Source organism: Ambystoma mexicanum, chromosome 6p, assembly GCF_040938575.1.
Source record: "Ambystoma mexicanum isolate Mex_15411 chromosome 6p, UKY_AmexF1_1, whole genome shotgun sequence".
Classification (NCBI taxonomy): domain Eukaryota; kingdom Metazoa; phylum Chordata; class Amphibia; order Caudata; family Ambystomatidae; genus Ambystoma; species Ambystoma mexicanum.
This window is the reverse complement of record NC_090935.1, coordinates 671,279,243-671,306,665: the sequence shown is the minus strand read 5'-3', so window position 1 is coordinate 671,306,665 and position 27,423 is coordinate 671,279,243. Positions and strand designations below refer to the sequence as shown.

At 48.3% G+C, this 27,423-nt stretch overlaps 1 protein-coding gene across 1 annotated transcript in view; it reads right to left on the bottom strand.

Annotated features, from left to right (window-relative positions):
• The window catches only part of ZCCHC9 (zinc finger CCHC-type containing 9), a 141,816-nt gene that overhangs the window by 9,775 nt on the left and 104,618 nt on the right, over positions 1 to 27,423 (bottom strand). Inside the window, exon 5 of the mRNA XM_069627557.1 lies at positions 25,753 to 25,821. Coding sequence (XP_069483658.1) covers positions 25,753 to 25,821 — 69 coding nt within the window. The remainder of the gene's footprint in view (positions 1 to 25,752; positions 25,822 to 27,423) is intronic.

Genomic DNA, 27,423 nt, shown 5'->3' with positions numbered 1-27,423 from the left:
AGCAGCACTTGAGGGGCCGTAATCCGCAGAGGGTTAATCTTCTGTGCACAGCACCAGACAGAGAACCTCTTCCATTTGTGTCCATAGCACTTGAGAGCCAAGGACGCCCTGTCCTTTGCAAGTAGCTCCTTGCAGTCCGCCGGGATATCGTACCCTCCGAACTCTAGTGCTGCAGGAGCCAGGCCTGCAGGTTCAGTGATCCTGGGTCGTGATGGAGGTTGGCGCCTCCTTCCCTGGCGAGAAGATCCGCATCCGTCGGTAGTTTGACCGGGGGGGAACCCTGACATGTCCAGAAGGTCCAGGAACCAGATCTGCCTCGGCCACACCGGTGCGATGAGGATCTTTCTGCACCGGTAGCATCTGAGTTGACTGATGAGTCGCAGCAGCAACGGCAACGGGTGGGGAACGCATACAGGAACAGGCCATCCCAGGGGAATGAGAAGGCATTGCCCATGCTCCCCGGCTGGGAAAGCCTCTGGCACTTAGCGTTCGTCGCCGCCGCAAATGGGTCGATCTGGGGTGGCTCCTCGTTGGCTCCACCATCGCTTTCAACGTCCGCCTCGTCGGGATCCCTCCCTTACGACCGGACTTCCACGAACTTCTTGTCCAGGATCTTTGTGACGCCAGCCAGCTCATCTTCAGAGGTGGTATCTGTGTCCGTTATGGCTACTATGCCCCCCCCTCTTTCTCCACCCACAGTTTCATGGGGGGTCTTATCGATAGGTTGAAAAGAGGTTGAAAAGAGGATTCCCTCCGGCGTAGCAGGGAAACTCTAGGCCCGGAAGTCGTCTCCACTGGGGTAACCTCCACAGGCTTCGATCGAGGCCTTAGCTGGGTGAATCAGGGCCTTCGCGACTTTGGGTGCGCCTGAGGCCTTCACCTTGGGGGGGGGGGTTGCTGCCTCGCTCCCCCTCAGCTGCTGCCATCGGGATTGACTGTGGCTTCTCCCGACGCTTACCCGGGTTCTCCAACTTTCTCTTCACTGAGCCAGAGCATTGGCTCGTGGTTGGTGGCGTCAGGGACATTGCGCCCTTCCTGGCAGCCAAGGAGCCCGAACCATCGGCGCTCCCGGTGCCCGCGGACTCATAGTGCTTTGCCTTTTGTTGAGCCCCCGTCGCAGGAGCGCCCTCAAAGGTCTTAGAAGACCGCTCGGACTTCTCACCTGCTGCTGGGCTTTTCCCTTCCAGCCAGTTGGTGAGTCGGGTAAGACGATCCCCCATTGTCCGCTCGGACATGTTTTTACAAAACGCACAGTCCTTCTCCACGTGCGATTTGTCGTTGTGAAGGCAGTAGAGGTACCGAGAGTGCTCATCGTCCATGAAGACATTCTGTAATCGGCATCCAGGGCAGCTCCTGAACAGCTTGGATCCAGGCGTTGTGTGTCCTTTGTCCTGGGCCATGTCCACGCGGGGTAGGCCTCAAAGATCTTCTGGAATCCTCCAAGAAGCAAAAACTCAACGGAAATTCGCCCTTGAGGGGCGTAGAAAATTCCGAAACAGGTCCCCGTTGATCGCAAGTAGAATCGGTGGAGCTTGAGGCTCGATTGACCCAAATAAATAAGAGTAAACTCTTCGAAAAATCGCTAAACGCAGTAAAAGCTCAAGAGCTATAGTACGAGGACTCCCAACACTTGAACGTGCGGTAAAAATCTAGAGATGGCTGCCAGAGGAGGGGCTTAGGTAGAGGGCAGTCATTGGCTGGGGGCAGTATGACCCAGAGACCAGTGATTGGTTACTAGTAGAAAGACAGTTCAGAAACGAAACTGAAACTGGTTTTTTCTTTACCGAGGATTCCCAGCCTGACGACAGAGAATATTCATGAGCATGTGAATCCATGACAGACCCCATGCTGGAGAATATTATAATCACATGCGACTGCCCCTTAGTCTGGATGTATGGGGTGTCTGAATGCAATGGGAAGAAGAGACCCAACAGTTAACAAACATTGGTTGGTTTGGTAGCCTCGCCCGCCCCCTGCTTGTGAGAAAGTTGAACTGGCTACCTGCTCTCCTGTGACACGAATCCTCAACTCCATGGCCATTGCCCATAGCTAAATACACCTCAGCAGTCTAACCCGATATCCTGCCAGCAGCAATGAACATGGTGGCTGACCCGGTTGGAGGTCACCACCGTGGTATTGCTAATGGAGACATCCTAAGCCTTGGGGAGACTCCGGGAATTGAGAGAGCCGATGCAAGCTGGCCCCTTGACAGCTTGCGACGGTGGGTACCAGCACACAGGTGTCAAGGTTGCCACTGTCGCCCAGAGTTGCATCCTTCACCTGGAGCCAATGAGGGGTTTGCCTGCTCAGCTCCTCACAGTGCAAGTTTTGTCTGGCCTCCTGTAGGCAGAGTTCTTTCGAACCTCTCCCTTGGCAGTTGCTCACAGATATGCCTCCCTGGGAATGTGGTCTCCAGTCTACGCCGGATTCACTGTGAAGTCATTCAGAGATGCATAACCCCAACCGCACAGCCGGCAACTGAACACACCACAAATTCTTAAAAGTATGCCAGAAGCATTATTTTTGTTTCAGTGGGCACTTAGATATTTTTCAGTCTCCAGCAGCAACAGACAGTAGGACTATTCATTTAATTTTTTTACACCACCACCTAGCCCTAGTCTGAGCCAAGCATTGTCCAGTGCTACCACCACCACAACCACCACCACACCTGAGGAAAGGGAGGCCAAACTGATTGCTTCCTCTATTGCCAATGCCTTTAAGGTTGTGCTGCAAGAGGTCATATTTCAACGCCACCCGATCACGGTCCCTACATTTATTTGAAACCTTTCATCCAGGGAGACGCCGACCCTGAAAGGCGAAGAGGACTATCGGATACGGGCAGACCAATCAGACGTTTCTCAACTAAGAAGCATAGCGATCGAGAGTCAGGAGTCCTACTTCGAAGGTGATCCAGTCTGTTTCAGCCACAATCAGAAACAACATCTGCCAGTCATGTACATCTTAGGTGGTGTAGTCGGTAATACCAAATGTGACTTGAGTTGATGGCCAAGTTCAATGCAGTCCACGTGCGATCTAGCAAACCACTGTCAGAATACCTCAGCAGGACTGAACAAATATTGCATTTGGCCTGCCAGAAATCAGGGCTTAGGCACCAGTATTTGAATTTGCAGCAAATTCAGTCCAGATCTGCACATGTGATGCAACTTTGGCACACCACCAACAGCAAACCCCCTCCCTGCCATCCTTTTAGGAGCTGATGTAAGAAGTGGGCCTAATGGAGGGGTTTTTGACAGTCATTTTAGTCAGCTGGTGACGCCATCAACAGGCCCCTCATGTGACTTACAGCGCCAAGTGGAAGCATTGTATCAAAGCCATGCAGGTACAGAAGGATCCAATGACAACTGCAAATCTACTGGATTGCAGAAAATGCTCTGCACCACCACTGAGAGACTGAGAAAATCAGCTTTGCCGAAGAGCCACAGATTACACCGAAGCGACAGGACACTATGAGGCCTGGCAGTTCTGTCATCAGTGTGGCCAGGAAGAGCACACTTTCAGATTGTACACCATTCTGCCAGACAAGAACAAGGTGGCAGATAGATTTAATACTCTCCTCCCCCAAGCCCACATCATGGTGGGAAACACCAAGGAGTCTCAGGATTAGGAGCGCCTTGCACCTCTTCAATACAGAGCTAAGAAGTCATTATTGTTGAATCAGTAACTAGGTTGAACCTTCTCAGTGTGGCAGATACTCCCTGCAAATGTTGAGGTACATCCATATTGAGTTACAACTCGCACAAAAGGTAGTAGAAGTCACTACTCCAATCAACACCTTTGCATCAGTCATGGCGAAGACCCCGAGACACCCTTGGTGATCGGAACTAACCTTTCAATAATCAGTGCACTTATACATGTGTCTTGTAAGAGCTTTACAGCCACCTAGCATAATGGCAGAACAATTCAACCACAATGGAAGCCAATTCCTCATAGAAGTGGTAGACATGGCAGATCAGTGAGACTAAACTTTAAGAGGGAAGGAGGGCTGGTAGGGAGGAGGGTCAGTTAGCCCACACTGTTAACCAACAAAACCACCCAACACTAGTATACTGAACAAATATACACTAGAATAAAGTAACACACATATATTCTATCAGGTAAAAGAAAAAAAAAAGTGTACTTTAGGCACAAACAACACAAGATGGAGCGGGTGTGTGTTTGCATAAAAACAGTAAATATCCAAACTGAGCATGTTTTGGTTGGGGAAAGAGTTAACTCAGTGAAAATCAATATTTTGCCCAGACTATTATTCTTGTTCAAAATGCTGCCAATATAAATAAAAGAAGTAACATTGAGGGAATTTAAAGGTGGGCTGGTGAAATTTGTATGGCAAGGAAAGAAACCTAGAATTGGTTACCAGGCATTGATACTGTCAAAGGAAGAGGGTGGGGTTGGGTTCCCAGACTTAAAGCAGTATTCTAGGGCAGCCCAGTTGAGGGTTTTGATTACGCATTTGAGGGAAGACAAAGAGAAGCAGTGGGTTTTTCTGGAAAACCAACTGTTTACACCAGTCACATTGCGGGAAAGGCTTTGGGTGGGGCAGAATAAGATGCCTGCCAGAGCGAAGCGTCATGGGACGTTGAGAAATGTAGGGGGCATATGGAGAAAGAGTAGAATGGTGGAGGTAATCACAGCCTGATTTCCACCCCCTTCCTAACCCCCCCCAGTCATATATAAGCCTTGCCAGTTAGGGATGAGATTGTGGAACCGCTCTGGTTCCAATGTTGATTAGAAGAGGGTCTGGTGAGGGTGAGTCAACTGTTGAATAAGGGAGTATTTCAGACCATAACCCAGTCGGAAGAGAAATTGGTGATAGGGAATGTTAGGTAAGAATTGGTGCAGTCACACTGGGTGGGACTACACAAGACTTATCTGCTTGGTATTAGTTAACCCACCTTTTGGTATAGGTCTGTACTACACAAGTTGGTAGTGTGACTGAGCAGCCAGGCCTATCTCAAGAGGGGTACATGTGAGCTGTAGAGCTGTACAGAGCAGTAAAGGGTTCAGTTATAAATAATTATGTATTGTTATTATTTAACATCAGTTTTAGTAAAGCATTCTTTAACCCCTTAAGTGCCAAGGACGAGGCATCTCCTCCTTTGAATTCCCTCCACGGTGCCAAGGACGAGATAGCTCGTCCTTTTTGGCACTCTGTTTTGAGCGATCGCTCAAAACAGTAATCCAACCCCCGGCCTATGTGAGGGGGAGGTCAAAATGTGCTGTGCCGAAAGGCTTGGGGTTACTAGTGGGTTACCCTTTTCCTTTTGCGCCCCCGGTAGGTGCACCCACACATCGTTTTCATAGGGACACGTGTGGGAACTCGGGAAGGTATGACATTTGTTGTTTGTTTGGTTTTCATAACGTTTTGACCCAATTGCTGGTGCCCTTTGTCACACAACCCTTTCATTTCCCAAATGTGCCCTACATTTAGTCGCTGCTTTAGGCACCATACACTTCTGTAACCTGCACAAGTCACCTACCGTTGAAAAGGTCTGCCTGTGCTCTTTCAAAAAAAATGTATGCTTGCCGTTCCTCACCACATTGGTTTTCCTGATTTACACATGCAAAGTACGTCTGTTCAGGCCGTAAGCATAAAACTCCTGTGTACCATGGCCCAGTGTATGGCTTGTGGTATTGCCTGTTTTGTGAAACACTACAAGAAATGTGAGCTTTCCTAACTGCAAGAGTCAGGGGACTGTAGTAGAGCATTGTTTTTCTCAAAATGCATAGAAGCCATTGCCATACCAAGCCAACCACATCAACCACATACCTTATTTTCAGTCATTTTTCTGCTTTTTCCCCCAAACTGTGGCATTTTCCCCTATCTAGTTGTTGCCCGACCTGCGCAAATCACTCCTTCCTAAATTTGGAATTGTGTCTACTTTTCAGAAAATGTATGCCTTCCTGTCCTCCAATTCGGCTTTCCTAACCTTTTCTTCCATTCCGTCCATGCATGTCCAATTGGCAAAAATGGCCAAAATCACCCATCTCTCAAAAAACGGTTGATAACCACATCAAAATATTTTTCTTTTTCGTTTCCACTCAACCTGTTCTTGAAAGCCAGGAAATCGGGGAATTCAGCACAGCAAACCATTTGTTCCTAGCTCTTACAAGGAAAAAACCACAGGTGTCTTTGTACATCATTTTATTGCCATTTTTTGAAACACCACAACATTTTCCCCATTTTTGGTTATTTTCTCTCACCCCCCCCCCTCCCCCCCTCCCCCCCAGCAACCTAGGATTCTTGGGTGGTGTTACGACCGCCTACATGTGGGAAAAAAGGGGGCAAATTTGACCGAGATCTCATGTAAAAAAGTTACAAGGCATTGAATGGCGACATACCGAAATAACCAAAAAAGGCCTTGGCACTGAGGGGAAACAAACCCATGGCACGTAAAGGGTTAAAAAGGAAATTGTAACTGTTCAAGCAAACTTTGGAATTACTTTTCAAAATTAATAAGCTGATGAATACTCTTTGGAGATGCGAATACATTCTCCTACACCCTGAAGTGGCTTCAATAACAAGGATAGTATTGCATTAATATATCACACCAATACAGTTTTTCATTCTGAGTTTCAGGAAGGAAGGGTTAAGGAAAAGTAGGAAGGATAACAGTTTGAATCCTCCAATTAAATCTAGGTAAGCTTTTCCCAGCAGTAACAGTGTTTTGTAATTACAAACTATAGAGGGGCAGTGCCAGAGTCAATGGATTCAGAAGAGTGCCTTTAGGGAGCTAGGACAGCCAAAGTCATTTGGACAAAGTCTATAGTTCTGATGCACTTCTTGGATAAAAGTCTTTTGATAAAGTCGGACTGTTCAGAAAAGCACTTGTAGGGACACAAGCGGTTAAGCCTGTGCAAAGGGAGTTGAAATCAACTCAGAAGGTTAAGCAAGTGCAAATCTCAAGTGAGATAGCACTACTTAAGGCAAGAAGGTAAGAACTCCCAAGCTCAAAATAGTACCTTTGGTTAGAGGAAATGGGTCAAGCTGGATTCTGTCTTGTTACAGAAAAGCAGACCCTGGTTCCTGAGCCACAGGCGCGGGGACAAAGGGAGGACGTCTGGAGGGCTCCTGAGGCAGTACTCAGGAAAGGCTTCAGCAGCTACAGGCTTATTTCGATTCAGCGGCACTTCACGGTTTCAGCACTTCGCAAACAGCACTGATGCAGATCGGTTAACTCCGGTTTGACTTTTCTTGCTCCCTCGGTCCTGCACTCTGGTGATGGGGACCCGGATCGGCGTTGCACTCGATTATGGACACTCAACCCCTGGCATTGGGCTTCTGCAGCAACAGAGAGGCACAGCAAGTCGGGGATTGCGCCAAAGTGCAGTTCGTCTCGGGTCTAGTTGGCCCCACTAACAGCAAGGTAAGAAGTCGTCCTGTCCGGAGTTTCTCGCTCGATACGAAAAAGGAGGTCAGCACAGCAGAGGGCTTCACCGGGCAATTCAAGGTCCAGGAGGTTGCAGTGGGCTTCTCTTCACGATTTCCTCTTCGGATGTTTCTTCCAGTGGTCGACTCTGCCTTTAGTCCCAAAACCCTCGCCTTTTAAGCAAGTTTCCCATTCATTCACAGCCCAGGCTGTCAATCTCACAGCAGGGTGGCTGTCCTTTCAGGATAGCCAGTCAGCCAATCAGGACTGGTTTCGTTCAGGCACTCCTAGAGACAAACGACAGGGGAATTTCGGGACCCTGCCTCACTTCCTGTTCTACCAGACACACTGGAGCCAGGGGCGGGCTTTATGGCTGAAGCCCGCCCAAGGCAAAACACACAAAGAGCCCACATTTGTCTCAACGCACAGAGTAAAAGCCAGGGAACACCTCACAAACAGAAAATGGTGAAAAAAGACAACAGGGGCCATTTTGACAATATGGACACCCATGGGTGCTGTACTGCAGCTGAGGGTTCAGCCTGCGGTACAAAAAGCACACTGGTAGTAAAAAGTAAACCACTGCCACCAGCCATTTAAAGTAGTGAGGGTAACAAAAAATGTTACATGAGAAAGTAGGATAAGGGGCTACTAAGTAACCCCCCAGCACTCCACATAAAATGGTGTGTGCTGGACCTACCAAGAGAAAAGGTAAGTAAGATAAATTTCACCTATTACTATTCTTGGGAACTGTAGTTCAGCCAAGAAAAATGGATTTAAACCTAAAGAGTAATCCAAAGGATTTCACAGTGACACTGCACTGAAGGTGCTGTGTGCCACTATACAAAAAGCAGATGCCTATGAGTTTGTCAGACTCCAAAAACAGTGAAGACATAAAATACAAATCAGGTGAAAAAACACAGGAGTGAGAAAAAGGTCCCACTCACTCTGGAGTTAAAATTAAAAAGTCTTAAGTCCAGCAAAAGAGTTGGGGGTTCTAAGGGTGAAGGGAATTAGCACAGAAATGAAAATTCTCCCTAACAGGGAAGATGCCCTCATTTGCATATATGCAGTTAAAGGGGGTCATGACTGATGTGAGATCGAAGGTCAAGATACAGAGTTAGCACCGTTTGAGAAGGTTCTGGACCAATGGTGTGGCTCGAACAGGTTTATATCTGTGCTGCATAAGGTGTTGATCAGTACAGTACAGGACAGTGTGGCGGGGTAGTGCTGAAGCGGAGATGGAAAGGGATCTCCAGACAGGAGGTAGGAGAGGAGGTGGTCCTTACCCAGTAGAACGGTCTTCAAGACGTCTATCTACTGTCAGTACAAACTACATGGGATCAAACTCTTACATAGATGGCAATACGACTCCCTGAGGCAATCCATCATGTTCCCCTTGTGGAGTCGGAGGTGCTGGAGGAAGTACGGGGTGGAATCTTTCTGGAACATGTGGTGAGATTGTGAATTGGAAAGAGGTGTTGGGGTGGTGAAGGGACCTAGGGGGGGTGCCTAGGACCCTGGAGCTGTGTTTAATTACCTTTGGTCTGCAAGAGGGAGAAGGAAAGGTACCCCAATCACTTTGCCAAAAAAAGGGTAGTTCAGTAATTGGGCAATAGTTGGCCAGGTCATCAGGCTTAAGTGTGGGTTTCTTCAGCATGCATTAATGATGTTAGTGGTGCGAGTGCTTATCCTTTGATGACCTTTACAATGCAGGAGGGTAGGATGCCATTTATGGCCACTGGAATGAAGGGCTGCTAGAGTTTTTGTCAGATCTTCTGTAGTAACTGTCTTGAATTCAGTCCATATTGTAAGCTGCAGGCTGGTATAGGCGGGACATCAGGTGTATTTGGAGCTGTCAATGGGTGGTTTTATCTGGTCTATCTCATCTGTGAAGAGGTTGCTGATGGTGCAGATATGATCAGTGGATTGTAGTAGTGCTATTTTTGTTTAAATTGGTTATTCATATTACACTAACGCCAGCCTCCTCCAGCTTCTAATCACCAGACCCAGGATCAAATTCACATTGCACTGCATCGACTTGTTTCCAAAGCGAGCACAATACCCAGGAGCTATCCTCCTGGCCTAAATGATGCAGTCCTTTATAGCTTAGAAGATGGCTCTGCTCTTGTTTGATACTTCCATGATCGGTGTTGTGCAGCAGTTTGCATTGGCTGTAGTAATGAGTGTCCTGCATTCTGATTGGAGGGTTCTCAGGGTGAAGAGTTCTTCGAGGTGGTAGGATTTTCTACAGCAGGGGCACACCAGACAGGAACGCCGTAGTTGCTGCGATCCCTCTGGTCGAATGGGCTCGGACGGCCAGGCAACGGTCGGTTTGCTAACCAGTGACAATGTGTGATGCAGCCGGAGAGCCACCTGGAAATGGAGTCCTTGGAGAGGGCCTTCCCCTGGTTCACAGGGGCAAAGTTCACAAACAGTTGTGACGTCTTCCGAAAACTTTTTGTGCGGTCCACGTGGAACTTCAGCGCTCTAGCCACATCCAGCGAGTGCAAAGTCCTCTCAGCCGGCAACGGGAAGAAAACAGGTAACACCAAGGGCTCGTTGAGATGGAAGTCTGACGGCACCTTGGGCATGAAGGAGGGGTGCTGTCTCAGCACGACCCTCGTTGCGTGGAAGGTCAAGCACAGAGGATTACAGGAGAGGGCCTGGATCTGTCCCACTCGTCGTGCGGAGGTGATGGCCACCAGGAACGCCGTCTTCTAACGACAGGAATTTCAGAGGTGCCGAATGCAGAGGCTCGAACGGGGGACTGATGAGTCTAGTCAGCACCACATTGAGCGCCCACGTCGGGGCCCGAGCCTTCACTGGCGGAACGAGCAGAAAAGTCCTTTCATGAACTCCTTAACCAGGCGATGCGACCACAGCGACGATCGCCCCGGAGTTCTGGTGTAGCGGGAGATGGATCTTGATAGAGGCGTGTGCCATCCCCGCCTTGGCCAGCGACAGCAAGTACAGCAGCACTTGAGGGGCCGTAATCCATAGAGGGTTTATCTTCTGTGCATGGCACCAGACGGTGAACTATGTCCGTAGCACTTAAGAGTCGAAGAAGCCCTGGCCTTTGCAAGTACCTCCTTGCAGTCCGCAGGGATCTCGTATCCTCCAAACTCTAGCGCCGCAGGAGCCAGGTCTGTAGGTTCAGCCATGACGTGTCGTGGTGTAGAATCGCACCTCCTTCCCTCGCGAGAAGCTTGACTGCAGGGGACGCTGACATGTCCAGAAGGTCTGGGTACCAGATCTGCCTCGGCTACGCCGGTGCGACAAGGATCATCCTGCACCAGGACAGTCTGAGTTGACTGTAGTAGGAGCAACGGCAACGCATATAGAAACAGGCCGTCCCAGGGCAATGAGAATGCATCCCCCCCATGCTCCCCGGCTGGTGAAACCTGCTGGCGATCCTGCGGCACTTGGTGCTCGTCGCAAACAGATCGATCTGGGGATTTCCCCAACGTCAAAACAGTAGCTCCACCTGATCCTGCCAAAGTTCCCACTCGTGGCAAGAGCGCAGCTCCCTGCCAGATGAAAGGGTACCAGAAACATCTTTTGGGCGACAGCCCAATGCCATAGGTCCTGCACTTCCTTGGAGAGCTGGGGATCTGGTGCCCTCCTGCTTCCGAATATAGAACACTGTTGTGGTGTTGTCGGTGAAGACCCGCACCACCTTGCCCTTGGGGGACGGAAGGAATGACTTGAGGGCCCAAAACACGGCCCGGAGCTCCAGGACGTTGATGTGCAACGACTTCTCATCCGGGAGCCAAAGGCCTCTTGCCTGCAGGTTTTGGGTGCGTGCGCCCCATCCCTCCAGGGAGGCGTCCGTTGTCACCTTCTCTTGATGCACCTGGGTCTGGAAGTCTGTGCCAGCCACTAGATGTACGCGGACCCCCCACCACTGAATCGCTTGATGGAATGTCTCGTTGAGGGCGATCTTGTCCTCAAAGCTTCCCGTCGCCTGCATCCAGCGGGCATCGAGGAACTCCTGTAGCGGCCGCATCCACAGTCTGCACAGCCAAACGAGGTAGATGCATGACGACATCATGCCGAGCAGGGACTTGATGGATCTCGCCCTGGCAACCTTCATGGTCAAGAGCCGTTGTACCTTGCCCAGGAAGGCCTTTATCCTGTCCTCAAACGGTGCGGCTAGGCACGCCACCGTGTTGAGTCTGCCTCCCAGGAACTGGGCGCCCTGAGATGGCCCCAAGCAGGACTTTGCATAGTTTATCGAGAACCCCAGTTCTGTGAGCAGGCGGACGGTCCTCGCTGTGTGCCTGACGGTGAGCTCCTTTGACTTCGCTCGGATGAGCCAATTGTCCAATTAGGGGTAGACGTGGATCCCCTGCAGGCGCAGCTGCGCCGCCACCGGTGCCAGGCACTTGGTGAAGACCCTTGGGGCCGACTTCAGTCCAAAGGGGAGGGCCTTGAACTGGTAGTGCCGGCCTTGGACCATGAAGCGCAGAAACTTTCAATGTCCTCTGTGATTGAGGATGTGGAAATAGGCATCCTCCAAGTCCAGCAACGACAGGAAGTCCCCTTCCTCCAGCTGCCCCAACATGTGCTGGAGGGTGACCATCCGGAACTTCTGGGATTTTATGTACTTGTTGAGGTGGCGAAGATTTAGAATGGGCCGCCAACCGCCGGTCTTCTTTTGGACGAGGAAGTACCGCGAGTAAACTCCAGAGCTTCTTTGGGATGAGTTCTATTGCGCCCTTTTTTAGCATTGCTTGCACCTCCAGCAGAAGCTGCGGAATTGGTTTTCTTTCCTGGCCACAGGTGGAAAACGGGGACACTTCCCCTGGAACTCCAGAGTGTGCCCATGGGCCAGGGCATCCAGCACCCAACGGTCAGTGGAGATGGACTTCCACACGCCGACATAGTTCACCAGCCGGCCTCCCACTGGGGTGCTGGGTGGGGGCCCGATGTCACGGCCGGTTCAGTCCTGCTTGGCCGAGGTCTTACCGCTTTGGGCCCCTTGGCAACGATGATGCCCTCCGTCCTTGTTGCGGCCTCTATAGGCTTCCTGGGACGACGAACGGGCAGCCTGACGGTAAAAAGAACAGTTGCTGCCGAATCCTTTGGAGGCACCTTGTGACTTGCCTCCGTAGGGCCAAAAGTACGGCCGTCGTTGACGGAGCGTGCCCAAGGCATGGGCTGTCTCAGTGTCTGCCTTGATGGCCTGCAGGGACTCCTCCACTGCCTTGCCGAACAAGTTGTTCCCATCGAAGGGCATGTCCAGTACCCTGGACTGAAAGTCCTGATGGAAATCGGTGGCCCTGAGCCAGCCACACTGGCGAAGGCAAACGGTGTTCCCCATCTGGCGGAAGCCAGTGTCGGCAATGTCTGGCCACCGTGATGGCGTGGTCCGATGCCACCTCGCCTTCTTGCAAGATCTCAAGGGCTTCTGCCCTCTTGCCGTCTGGGAGGAAGTCCAGGGGGGGGGGCAATTTTAAACCACAGCTCCCTATCATAGCGAGCCACGATAGCGAGGGCGTTGGCCACCTTAATGGTCGTCGCCGCCGACGAGATGACCCCGATGCCCCATGGTGTCCAGCTTCTTCCCCTCGCCGGCCGGCGGGGAAGTGGAGGCCGATGCCGTTGTCCCAGCAGATTTCTTCTTGGCTGCCGCGAAGACTGAGTCCGGAGATGGCTGCGCCCTGAGGCACATAGGTGCAGAGTCTGGAACCCGGTACTTCTTCTCATACAGGTCTCTCTTCGCCGGTTCCGAGGCTGGGTTCTTCAGAAGAGCCAGCCCTTCGTCCCAGATGTAGTCCAACAGTGGGACCGAGAGCACAGTCTTCCTTTTGGCCTCTCAACGCTGATAAAGGAATCCCTCCTTCTGCTCCTCGGGGCATAGCTGAAAAAGCTCTCAAGTCCTATCGATCATGGCGTGAAAGGAGCCATTTTCATCCGGGGGGGGGCATGAGGTGGGGCGACGGGAGATCAGTTCCGTTGTTGCTGCCGTCGTCCATCCCCGTCGTCGTCTCTGTCTCGTCCCTTGGTGGAGGGGATGGAGGTGAAGGATGGAAGGGCGGGGGTGAATGGACCTGCCTTCGCTTGGATGGAGGGCTCCCCGACAATTCAGGCGCTGCTGGATCATCTACCGGATCCTTCTTATTTATGTGCACAGCGTGTGCAAGGCTAGCAAGATGTACTCCGACCTGTCCGTCGGTGGAGGCAGCGGTTGCGACGGGAGCGGCGTAGTGTCCTCTGGCTCCTCGTCGATCTGCCGTTCCTCGCCGTCTCGCTCGTCGCTTTCCGTGTCCGCCTCGTCTGGGTCCTTCCCATAAGATCTGACCTCGACGAACTGCTTGTCAAGAACTGACTTGAGGCCCGAAAGCTCGTCCTCGGAGGAGATATCCGAGTCCGGTAGGACTATCGTGCCCCCACTTCTTCTCGCGGGGGTCTTAACGATGGGCGTGAAAGACAATTCCCTCCGGCCGGGCAGGGAAACCCTTGGCTTGGGGGTCGTCTCCACTGGGGCCACCTCTGTGGTCTTCGCCAGGGATGCTGCCACTCCCTCAATCAAAGCCTTAGCCTGGTGAATCTGGCCTTTACGACTTAAGGCTCGTCTGAGGCCTTCACCGGGGGGAGAGGGACACCGCCTCGCTTCCCCTTGGCTTTCTCTGTCAGAACAGACCGGGCCTTCTCCAGAAGCTTACCCGGGTTGTCCGACTTCCCCTTCATCGAACCGGAGTGTTGGTTCGTGGTTAACGGCGTCGGTGATGCTGATCCCGGCCTGGCAGCCAAGGAGCCTGTACAAACGGCACTTGCAGTGCTTTGCCTTATGTTGGGCCCCCGTCGCCGGAGCGCCCTCAAAGGTTTTAGAAGACCGCTCAGATTTCCTCTTGGGAGAAGTACGTTGCCAGGGCTCACCTGCCGCCGGGCTCTTCGACTCCAGCCAGTCAGCGAGTCGCTTGCGACGGTCCTTCATGGTCCGGGAGGACATGTCCTTACAGAATGCACAAGCCTCCTCGACGTGCGATTTATCTGCGTGCAGGCAGTAGAGGCACCGGGAGTGCCCATCCTCCTTGAAGACGTTCTGTAGTCCACATCCTGGGCAGATCCTAAACAGAGGCGTCGGTCTTCGGCCATGACCACGAGGGGTAGGCTTCCAAGATCTTCTGGAATCTTCCAAGAAGTGAAATTTGACGAAAATTCACCCTTGAGGGGGCGTAGAGATTTCCGAAACGGGCCCCTGTTAATCTGAAGATGAATTGGTGGAGCTTGAGGCTCAATTTGACCGAAGATATAAGAGTAAACTCTTTTGAAAAACGCAACAAAAGCTTGAGAGCTAAGCACGAGGACTCCCAACACTTGAACGTGCAGTAAAAATCTGAAGATGGCTGCCTGAGGAGGGGCTTAGGTAGAGGGCAGTCATTGGCTGTGGGCAGTATGACCCAGAGACCAGTGATTGGTTATTAGGAGAAAGACAGTTCAGAAACGAAACTGAAACTTATTTTTGCTTTTACCAAGGATTTCTAGCCTGACGACGGGGAATATTCATGAGCATGTGAATCCATGCTAGACCCCATGCTGGAGAAGGTGGAGATATATGATGGCTGGAGAAGTGATAGACATAAGGCAGCATTTTGACTTTGTTTTGGGATTGTTCTGTGACAGGTTGCATGGTGTCGAGCAGTTAAGAGTACACCCTCTCTGGTTTTCTTGACGGCTTGGCTGGCAGGTTGAGGTCTCAGAGGAAGATGTCAGTTGTGTGTGTGGTTGATGAATTATGCTGTGATGATTTAGTCAAGAAAGGCCTGGCTGGATGGGTTGGTCAGTAGATCAGATTGAAGGTAGCTGTAGAAGTATGGCCGAGTGGCAAGAGAGGCACTTCATGGATCCAGGTGTGTTGTGCTCCTGGAGCAGCATGTCTATGAGGTTTTGTGGATAAGGGTGAGCCAAATGCCATGTAACCCTTTGCACGATGCAACCTGTGGGGATAAGGACATCCAGGATGTGTGTGGATGGGGTGAGCCATGTCCCTGTGATAAAAGCTAAGAGTGGCCGTGAGGTAACCAATGTCTGCTGCATGCAGGGCTGCACTGTGAGCACTGATGAGCTTGTATGTGTTATGGAGGAGGAATTTAGGCAATGCTGAATGCGATTGGGATGAGGCTTTACAAGTTGGAGAAGCAGGGTGTGGACTGAGTGTTGGAGTGTGTGGATGAGGTCGGGGGTGGCAATGGGTGATGTACATGCTGCTCATCAAGCAGGTGCCCTTTCATGTCGAGAGACACGCTGGGAACTAAGAAGGGAAAGAAATGGGAGGAGGCTACAAAAAAAGAAAAAATACAAGAGCGCCAAAGGATTCACTTTTATTAGCACGCAGGCTTGGCAGAAATCGGGTGAACTTGATCCAGATGCACGAGCGGACCACCGGTTAAAAAAAGGGGGCCGAAAAGAAGCTTAACGAGGGAAAGAAAAGAATCGGCCGAAAATTGCCAATATGGGTGACAAAAAGATTAGATGTGAACAGAGCCAGGCTAGACAGCGGTCAAGTGACCAAGATCCACTTGCACAGGTGACAAGTGCAAGAGAAAAGAGGCTAGAAGGTAGTGAATACACACATTTAGGTCTCTACTTCTTTATTCCTCATTTCTTTTTTTTTATCCACCACTTGCTGGTCTGAATACTCAGCAGGAAGCGTTGCAATGGGAGGGATTATCAGGAAACATTGCACAGCGAGTGACATTGTCTATCTCCGAAACCTTTACAGAATACTTGTAGTCAAACATAAATGAGATTGTGCTCCCATCTAGTGGTCTACTAGCAAACTGCAACTCGCTTTTTTTACAGTTACTTGCCACTAGATTTCTAACATTGTAGACAGAGGAGCACGGAATACAGGACGAAAGTGAGGTTGCCTGTCAGAACTAAAACAATCTTCTGTAGGAGCAAAAATAAAATCCCAGAAGATGAAAAGGAACTCAAAAGTGTTAGTATGGAGAGGAGTCATATCCTCCAAATTCAGCCCATTTCAGTCACGATCATGAAAGATGGCTTCCCAAGCAAACATGAAATACTAATCGAAACACAGTGGCAGTGTTGTATGAGAAATGAAAATCCCCGCAGTTAAGGAAAAGGGAAGTTTCCAATACAGAAAAAAATGTGAGCAGCTGTGAAGACCCTATGGCCGTGCCCAGAGTGTCAGAACCTCTGTGGATTCCAAGGAGCCTTGAATGCGAGACGGTCACTGCGACTCAACAGCAAAGCACATCTTTGCCAGTTATTCCTTGTTCAGAGCGTGAATAATGGAGGTAATTGTGTAGAACAGCGGCACCCAAATGTGTTAATGCTGAGCCGCCACTTGAGTACAAATGCAGGAAGTGCTTCTATGTTATACAGCAGACAATGTGCTCCCTTTGAAAAGAGGCTCGCGCGGAAGAGTCCAGAAGTGAGCTTCCGTGGCAACAGTCCAGCAACGTATGCAATGAAGAGGCAAGCCATATAAGAGAGCTACCAGACTCGGGCGGCATCCAGCTCCAATCCACACTGTGGTGGGGGGGGAAGAGGGTCAAAGAGAAGAAGCGCATAGGTCTAGGGAGCATCAGCCTGCTGAATGATCGGATAAGAACAGGTTCAAGGTCAAGCAGGGTCGGACTGGGGCCAGAAATAGGCCCGGACACCCAAAAAAAAGTGGCCCACCCCTCGCCTCAAAAAGTGGCCCACCCCTCGCCTCACGACCCTTGACCTCTGATGACATCACCTGAAGTGGTGTCATTTGAGCCCACCCCAAAGTTACATCCTGGGAAGCAATGAAACACGACCTTTCACCCCTTGACAAAACAGGAAGTGGCATCAAATAGGAACAATGCTAAGTAAACCATATTACTGTGAATCCAAGCAGACGTTCAAGACCAAATGATAATATGTTATTGTATAGCACTTACGCTTAAGCTCTTTTTTATAGAACAAATATACATACAATATCACCCAACCTGTGTTGGTACTCAGAAGGATGAAAAGCTTTTAGAAAAAAAAAAGAAAAAAAAGTGGGCATTTTTTTTTTTTGTTCCAAATTTTTTTTTTCTTCCAAACCAGCCCAGGCATGGCCAGAAACCGGCCCCTACTCCCCAGGGACGATATAGGCCCTGCCACGGGCCGAAAGGACGAGGGGCCAATCCAACGCTGAGGTCAAGAACCTCAGTGGTGAAAGACAACACCTGGCTAACGCCAGCCCCATTTACATAACCTTACCAGCCACCACACATCCAGCCCACCCGTCGAAAGCTTACCCGAAAAGACGTGGATTGCAGAAATCCCTTGGTGCCCGTTAGCCTCAATAGGAGCAGAATACCACAGTACGTTAGAGGGGTTGTTGTGGCCCTCAAATTTAAAACTGTCCTTCCACAAGCCTTAGGAGGTTGTGGTAATGTCCTAGTGTCCACACGGCCTCTCTCCCTCATTTGCCAACTGGGGGGGGGGGAGGGAGAGAGAGAGAGAGGGAGAGAGGGGGGGAGAGGGGGGGAGAGAGAGAGAGAGAGAGAGAGAGAGAGAGAGAGAGAGAGAGAGAGAGAGAGAGATCTCTACTAAGTATACCCGAGGGTCTGCCCAATAGGAGGATGCGAATTGCAATGTGTCGCTGAGGTGCCCGCCAAGTGTGCATGTTGATTTTGTGATGTCATTGTACTTCTGGTTTAGCGTTAGCCTTCTGGTGGTGCAAGGCGGATTGCAGGGTCCCAATAGGAGCAACATACTTAAAATTCCCACTAGCTCAAGGTCAGGTGCACAGGACTCCTTCGATGTGGAAATGGATGCTCGGGGACTAGAGTGAGGGCTAGGGTGGAGTGGGTGGTTTTCCTCTAGAGCAGTGGGAGTCTTGGAGAATGGAAATGTTATGGAGGACGAGGTAGTATTTTTCTCAATGGATGGCTATGTATTACCGCCATCACGTTTGGATCGAACATTTGTACTGGAATAACCCAACGGTACAGACAAGAGGACGTGTTGCATGCATCTTTGACATGTGTGACAATTGTGCATGTAATCTGCATGGGACTGCATGCTATTCAGTGTGCACGTATTCTGCATATAACATATAGCAGAGCCATCAATGGTATACCGTTGCCCCATTCCCCCTCTTGCGTTTCAACTCATACAATGCAGCCGAGTCCATTGAAAAATGTGTTCCAGCTGTCAGACACTGGCATGGCCACTTTTTTTTTTTTAAGTTGGGAGTAATTATTTTTTGGTGAGTAAAAATTTAAGAAATTGGAAAACTGAAATGTTTTTGTAATCATTATTTCTTTGCACCTTGTTAGTCATGCACATTTAAAGATAAAGAAAGGTTAAAAATAGTTTCTTCATCTGGTACTACATGCACTACTGGCCCAAGCATATCCATGGAGGTGTTTGGGTGAAAGTAGGGACACAAGGTCCTATGTGTCGGGAATATTATTACTCCCCATTTGTATTTTTTGGGAGTATTTGCCTATTTTATTTTTTTCTTTTGGGACTAAAAGTGGCCAATACACCCCTTATTAGTAGGGATGGGCATAGCAGTCATCTTTGCCCCTGAACACGAGGCTTTGCATGATTTTGGAAAGGTTTTTGACTAGTCATCTCTGCTAGTAAATGAATAAGTCTAATGATTATTTGCATGCAACATAATGCTCTATTTTCATGTGTGTACAGACTAGGGACTTCCTGAGGGCTTTCCACCACCCAGTGCTTCGAAGCCATAAAAGTAGGTGCAATACAAATATCATAGCATACATGCGTGCTTACATTGCACTTACAAAAACAAGGGCAGCTAAGTGCTGTCACAAGACCACGAGGAACATGTCACAAATCAAAAGAATGTGGTTTTGATTCTGCAAAGGAATATGGACCAGAATCTAGAGGCATATATCTAGAAGAAAGTTCCAATGTTACCCTCACACAAAACACCTCCTTCCTTCTTGCTCTTCCTGACGCAGCTTGAGAATAGCTAGTCACAACTATTATTTAAATTAAAGAGCTATCATCGGGCGCTACCTATATAGATTTCCTTAAAATATGAAGAAACATTGCCCTAGGAGGCTTTGGTGGAAAACCCAGGAACCTAACGGCAACCAGACTTCTGAGTTCTACTATAGTGTAATTTTTTTAAATTTGTTTTATTGAAATGGTTCAGACAAACGTATAAACCTTTCACTTAATATAAAAGCATGATGAAAGAGAAAAAGAGATCAAGTTAGCATTCTCATACAAAACAAATACTAAAATATTCATACAAATCACTTAAAACAAGTTGGTCAGTGTGCTTCATCATAACTGTTATTTTTCTATGTATATGATCAAGAAAAGTATCCGGGTCTGTCCTTGGCCAGTCGACCACACAAATACACTGACTATTTTTATCCCCAAGTGATTATCCCTTTCTGTTTGCAGAGCGGGGCAATCGGCCACCAGATGCTTTATGGTTTCCTTAGTAGCTGAGTTCTTACAAAATCTACAGCTCAGGTCGGCCATACCGGGCCCCTATTTGCACGTCCTTTCCAAAGTCAGAATTTGGTTTAACCTAAAACATATGTAAGTTAACCTGCGTTGGCAAGATGTAGACATACTTCTGGATCACCTCTCTTTTAGTGAGAAATGTACTGTATTCAACATACAAACTGTAGTTCCCCCACCTGTTCTGAAGAGATCGCCCAGTAGTGCCTCTGCAGTTTGTTCTTAACAGTGCCCAGGCTGTAACAAAGATCTCCATTGGATGACCCTATCAAGGTGAGAAGTTCGACCATTTCTTGAATGGAGCTGCTATTTTGACAAGTGGAGAAATTGAGCCAAAATCGCAAATCGTGGTAAATTTCGCGAGTGCGTGAATCGTGATTGCGGAAAAAGTAGGAAGTCGGTTCTAGGTTCTTTGGAAAGCTTAGATTCTATGCTTTTAGAGGAAAGTTGAATTTCGTTCCTAGCCCAAACGGTTCCAGAGATACGGCCGATTAAATAAAGGTAGTTTTTCGGATTTAAAGTAAACTCAAAATGACAGGTGACAGCTTGCAGCTGCAGAATTGACAGGTGACAGTTGTGCAGCTTTACAAATGACAGATAACACGATTTCTAGGAGGCTGTTCTACTTAGGTTAAAATAGTTTGGATTAGATTATTTTAACGAAGATTGGTTCTGCACAGTTCTGCTAGGTACTCACAATATAAATTTGAAATAGGCCTCGTCACAGTGATATGGGTCAGCTCTCTGGTTCTGCTCACAGCGGTCTGGGTCACTCTGGATCTCTGGATGTGAAGTCGTCGGTCAGCATGCTACGCAGCAAATGGAATTGAATCTCCCTACCTGTCCCAGCAGTATCTTTTTATGTGTTTTGGAAAGTGGGTGTGTGCCTGGGCCTAGCTAAGCCTGCCCCTCTCTACTTGTCATTGGCCCAATTCTCCCCTCTCCCATGATTGGGGGAAGGAAATGGATTGTCACCATGATGAGGTCTGTTTATGGGTCAGAGGATCCTCCCCTGGTCAGTTTGCCCACAAATCTATATTTGGATCAAATACATCTTTCCCAGATATACAATTTGTTGAAATTACATGTACACATTATATATTCCTTATGGTCCATGCTTGTCCGACTCTGATCTTCCTGGGGGCTTGCATTCAAAAATGACAACATTTTGCGCTTTTTAACTGGTTTTGCAATATCAGACATTTACCCAAAATTACACACATGTGCGCAAGGAGTATGGACATTAATTGATGAAGTGTCAGATTTTTAACATGCAGACATTTGGAGTGAGACCCTATTTTCCGCTAGCAACCCCCCAGAATACACCACAGGGTCCTAACGCCTCTCAAAATGTTCACAGAAAAATCACAAAAATAATGATATTACTTATATAATTCTGACAAGTCTGCACTATGAGTTATCTATCTTTTTAAAATTATGCCCTGGTCAAAAAGGGGTGTGGCTTCCCACATCACAGGGTGGAATAACTGGTTTATCCACTTCCCCCAAGCTCAGCTGCTAGCAGAGGCACTGCCGCTCCCAGTTTCCCCTAAGAGGAAGCCACTTTACAACGCCCCCAATATAACATTTGCCTGAGTCAAGGGAGTTGCATTGTTCTGTTCCTTCCAGTTCCCAGGTGCTCCACCCCTAATCTAATCAGAGAAGTGACACTCCTTTTGGCAAGGGGAAGCAGGATGCAGCTAGGCCTGGGAAGAGTGGCTGATCAGGTTTCTCCTGTCGGGGGTAGTTGTCAGGCAGAATCCAGTTTCACTAAGCCAGGTCTCAGCTAAATGTCACTTTTTGTTCCCAGTTTTCTACATTCAAATCAAACTGACAATTTGTACCTATACATTAAATAATTACTTCCTTCAAGTCATTTCAGAATATGGTTTTACATTCTTCCACCTCTTAGCAAGTCTTTCCTTGGTCTGGTTTTGTTTCATTTGTGCAGTTTTACACAAAAGTCTGGTGGTTTTAAAACGCCTGCTTTCTGATAGTGGTGAGTACTGGTAATGCAACCATTTTTGGGATTAAGAAAATGAATTCCCCACAGTTCTGAGTTGCTTTTTTGGCAATCAGCATTGCCATTCCCAATGGTTTCAGGCTACTGTGTGTGTAGCCCAATGGTGGTTTTAGGCAGTGCCCTCCTGTGCTCACAACATAGGCAAAAATGGGTGGCAGCCTATTCTTCATGTTTTCCCTGTGCACTCTCTGGGGAGTTCTGGCCATCATGATGTTTTCCATGCCAGTACTGCACAGTTTTATTGTAGGGCTTGGATGCATGGGTAAAAACATCCCACACTTCTCCAAACATTCTCTAAACCATCCCTAAAGAACAGTTAATTAAAATGTTGTACATAGAGATTAACAATTAAGGGCAACGGGCAAAAGACATTGGGGGGTCCCTATGGATGGCACAGGTCACTTTAGATGCTAGAGTGTCAGTGCTAATTTGAGGGCTGTTGCCCAGGAATGATCCAATTAATTCTACTGCTGCCTCCGAAATCACCACTGACTAACTGCGACGAATCAACTTCCGGGGCACCAGCGGTCCAGGGATGAATATTGGTTTCTAAACCATCAATCAGCCCCACACCTCTAGTATACCAGAAGGCATCCGAACAGATTGGAAATACAAGTCAATTATAAACCTCCTTGTCCAATTTTGGTATCATGGACGGAAAGGCAGGCTTATCTCTGCAAGGTCGTAGATCGTTTGTTAGTTGCAACACAGCGGAAATACTATTACCCAATGATAAAAGGGACTGTCCAGTCAAGGTTGTATACAAATATCGACTTTATTATAACAGACAGTTCTAACACACTACAAAATACAACCCACTCTGTAAAGGAACACAGAGGACCGACAGTTTCACAAAGGAAAGGTATGCACTCTGGATACTGACAGGTGGGTAGTCGGTAAAGCAATCAGTCTTAACTGTTCACGGTTTTGGTTTTAGCACCAAGGGCGCAAGGGGGTAGTAAATATCACTAGGGGCCTTCGGAGAAGGACCAGGTGGACAGAACCACAATGTACCTGGTGCTTGAGATGATTGTGATGCCCGACAGCATAGAGTTGGTTCCAGGATGCTTTGTAGCTCCAGCGACAGAGTTCAAGACGGGAGACAGCTGCAGGTATCAGGCGGCAGGCAGTTCGGCAGGCTGGCCTACAAAGCAGATCGGGGTCAACAACCGTTGTCTCTGTGCTTGTTGGCGGATCAGGAAAGCTGGTCGAGGCGTCAAATGGCTTTAGAGACTGCAGCGTGCCAACAGTCAGTGGTGCAGCCGGTCGCGGTTCGAGGGGTCAACTGCCTCAAAACATCCTTAAAAGTGGGTGCTCGTTGATGCTTGTTGGTGCACTCCTCCTAGCTTCTTTGCTGAGCATGTGTCGCCCTTTAAGGCTGACAGCCCAAAGCCAAGGAGGCAACAGCCTTGTCCTTAGGTCAGAAACTCTCTGGCACTTCCCACCTAGGAAGCTTGCTGGTAGAACCTAGCAGGCTGGCCGGGTACCGGTTCTGGAGCTGCTGGACGGGTCCACCGAGTTCAGTTTCCCCCTCTGTTCCCTGGGAGATGTTAAGGGAGGGCTCTTGCTTCCCTCTTGGAAATCCTGGCCTTCCTTTAATGGGCGGAAGCTGTAAGGCAGACTGCACTTGCACACAGGGTCCAAATGAGTCTTTCTTACTCCTTTCGAAGTCATCAGATGATCAGCCCCCTTTTAAAGCCAAATGGCCCCCAGTGATTAAGGTAGGCGTATGAACCAATCCTGGGTCCCCCAACAATCTTCTGTTATGCGTGAGATCATAACAAGGGTGCTTTGCAACAGGAAAGGTAGGGGCTGACAACATGTACTACTAAGTCCCACCCATCTTCCTGTCTGTTGTGGATCAAAGTGTCTCTCTGGTTAATTGTGCTCTCTGTGACTCCTGATCAAAGCGTAGGTTTCCCTTGAAGTTTGTGGCGAGAACAGACTGTCTCCATCAAATGGGGTTCCCTGAAGGGTTTGCCTACTGTAAACCGTTGTCCCAGACATGACATTCACTGCCCTTCATACAGAGGGGTGGGAGCAAGTTTCAAGTTGACATATTGCATATCAGAGAGGGGTTGATGTTTCCTGTCCCTTGTGTTAGTTCTGTGACCAGGCCCCTTCGCAGGCCTGTTTTCATTTAACTCTCATCAGTATGCGCCACCACCACACAGAACTTTGACAATAGAACAAGGCAGATCCATGGAGCCTTTGAAATTTTTATTAGGCTGGCCATGGCCGGAGGAAGGTGTTGCTTTTCCCCCCCTTCAGAGATGCTTTGATGTACCTGTGGCTATCACATTCCAGCTAAATGTGACTGGGAGGAATGCGCCTGTATGCTGTGCACCCCACTCTCACCCCCCCGCTCTCCCAGAGTACACATGACTATGTGTTTGTTGTGCAGTGAGCCGAGGAAAATGTGTACAGATTACCCCAACACATTTTCTGAGGTTGATCTCCCATCATTCCTTTTCATTCCAAAACTTCAACAACAACAACAAAAAGCCCGTGAGAGTGCACACTCCCTGTGCGGATGGTTGAATTTCTCACACTAACTCAATCTACTAAGGCTATGGAGAGATCAGACAATATCAATATGGAAGCTTTCCCCTTATCCATTATCTGCAGTAAGTTGGGCAAGGGGAGGTGCCAACTAGTCAGTATTTGACAGTCAGCAGTTCTACTGTGACAAGGGATCTTTATGGGGCCTTTAGTGTGGGCGGGGTGGTGTCTCTGGCATATTTCCCCAAGGATGTTATTTTCTGGAGTTTTGCATTAGAGAAATCGGTTCATGTTAACCAATGTAGGATGGTGACCCCTCTGTTATCAGAGGTTAAATCAGTGGCTTTCCAACTGTGTTGTGCCTTTCACTCAGAATTCCTTTCACATCCTTAGTGTGATAAGACCCCAGAGGAGGGAACCTCAGATTTTGACATTTTCTTTTGTCAATAGTGGGAGGGATGAATGCACTGGGCTTCTATACGCCCAATGAAGGAAAAGACAAACATAGGAGGCAAAGAATTGAAGGAACAGGGGAATAGAAAGAGGGGAGCCAGAAAAGGATGAGAAGTAAGAAAACAGATCTCGGATGAGGGCAAGAGACCAAATAGGGGAGAGAGTGAGTAGAGAGATGACAAAAGGAGAGAGAAAATGCAAAGGAGAGAAAGAGGAGACAGTATGGGAAGGGGAAAGTGCCAAATAAAAGAATATCAAGGAACGAAAGAGGTCTGTGCAAGTGGAGGGAGAGAGCAGGAGAGATAGGAAAGAAAAAAGGACGACAAATGGAAGAATGCCGGTGGGGGAAAATCAAGAACGGCAGGGATTGACAGACAGATCAGAAGGAAAGAACAGACAATGCAAGAGGAATGAGGGAATGAAGGTGGTTGGTAGGAAAGGAGAGAGTGAGTGAGTGAAGGGGGGATTGAAAAAAACAAACCAAATACATTCTATTGACTTTAATGAGATCACTCGCCCACTTGAATAGTCAACAGGTTGAGAGGTATGCACGATAGTGGGCTCAGGTAGCCCTTTGACATACATCACCTACCCCCGGCAAGTGGTCTTTGAGCTTGCTACATACATGTCAATCTACTGGAAGAGGCACAAGTGAGGTAGAAAAAAAAGAGGGGGGAGGGAAGGGTAAAAAAAGGGGGGAGGAAATGTAGGCAGAGGGGTGGAAAAGAGTGCTAGTTTCACAGATCGTCCTAAGGAGTGAATGAGGTGCAATGTCATTCTGATGGAAATAGTTAACTGTAGCTGGTTTAAAATGCATGTGTCCAATTCTAGATCCGATAAGAGAGCACACTCTTGACCTTGATGTGTACATGTCCATGTGGGCATACTTAATCCATAATGTTGGAAGTGAACAATAATGGGGTCTTATAGCAGATTTACCTGAGTTTTGCTGCTCTGGACAATCCCTCTGAAAGTGTTCCACAGATCCACAACTCCTACAAGAACCCCCTATTCAGGGAAAAGGAAGAAACAGTAGCAGTTTTTAAACAGAAGGGCATCCAGGACACATCTGTAGAGAGACACAGCTATTCAGACATGGGTACAAAGACATTTATTTTCTTTTAAGACCTATTACCATTTAGGCTAATAAATATTTCTACGGGCAAAGTGGAGGAACATTGCTGACAAGCAGTCAACATCTGTGGAAGTTGCATTGATATAATAAACTGAGTTTTCAAGTCTATGTAATGCAAATTTAGGTACTGAAGGCAACATTTGTTGACAAAATGCAGGACTGTTCCATGTTGCTGTGCGCATCCATTGACCTCTTTGTGAGCACTAGTACCAAGTAATTGGGCAAAGGGCTGGGCGGTGCTGATGTGCCCTTATGGACACTCAGAAGCATGTGTGACACACATTCCAGGTCCAGTACAGGAATGGAGGCCCACAACAGACCACAGATGCGTTTACAAACCTTGAAATGGCCATCATAACAGGTTGTCAGAGCTTAAAAGGCCATTCCCTTGTTCATGCCAGAAAATGGTAAACATTTTAAAGTGAAAGGCATGTATGTACAAAACTGACCCATCGCTTGTCTCTGGTACTCATGTGTTCTTGGACCCTTGGTCCTTGACACATAGGTTATAAATGTCTATTTTGCACATCATTGATTGGACCAGCCACTCCTATTGTTGCAAACAAACATACATCAAATAAAGGTTGTGGCGGACTGAAAAAAACATGCAACTCAAAAAGCATGGATCGTAATAGACAAGGAGTGGTTGGGATAAATGTATACACAATTATCCAGGATGACTAAAATGTGCCCATTAGGGAATATTGTAAGCATATGGTGCTAGGGTACCCTTTTGGTAGGCCTTCCTAAACCTTAAACCGCTGCATTCAGAATAATGGTTTTGGAAGCCTCTCATGTAATTAGTCTATTCTGCGGTCAAGATCTGTGAAAGGGGACAAAGTATAAGATCTCATGGTCCTCACTCTAATAAGCATACTAGTCTGCCTCAGGTTCGCTAGGTAAATGCCTACAACTAAACAAGATGCCCCTCTTTAGGAGCAATCTAAGCAAAAGTGATTAGGATAGATTAAATTGTACAGTGGGAGGTTTTGCATGGGCACTGATCTCCCTCAAATTCACAGTCGCAGGAAAAAAGCACCTAGCAACTGCTCCGATATCTCCTTCACTAGAACATAGCACCCATCCACTATTTGAATCATCAACACAGTCTCAAGGATATAGTGCTTAACCACTTCCTTGCAGTCTCAGGAATACATAGCCCAGACCATTAGTTATAATTTAACCAGGAGGGTCGGCTTCACTTTTTATAATCCCAGAGTTATAGTGCACCAGTTAATTCACACGGGTTATGCTGGTTTTCTCACTACTAAGGGATATAGTGCCCACCTAACTAATGTATGTTAGTAGAATTTCCTTTTTGGGTATAATTCTCTCCACTTCCGAGTCCCCCAGTACTTTTTGCTAGACCCTTGGATTTTTAACAGTTCTGAGTGTCTTTTAATCTACCTCTGGGAACCTTTTTCAATCCTTTTGGTTGTATCTTTTTGGAGTGATGCTTTCCTCCAACTTTTAAG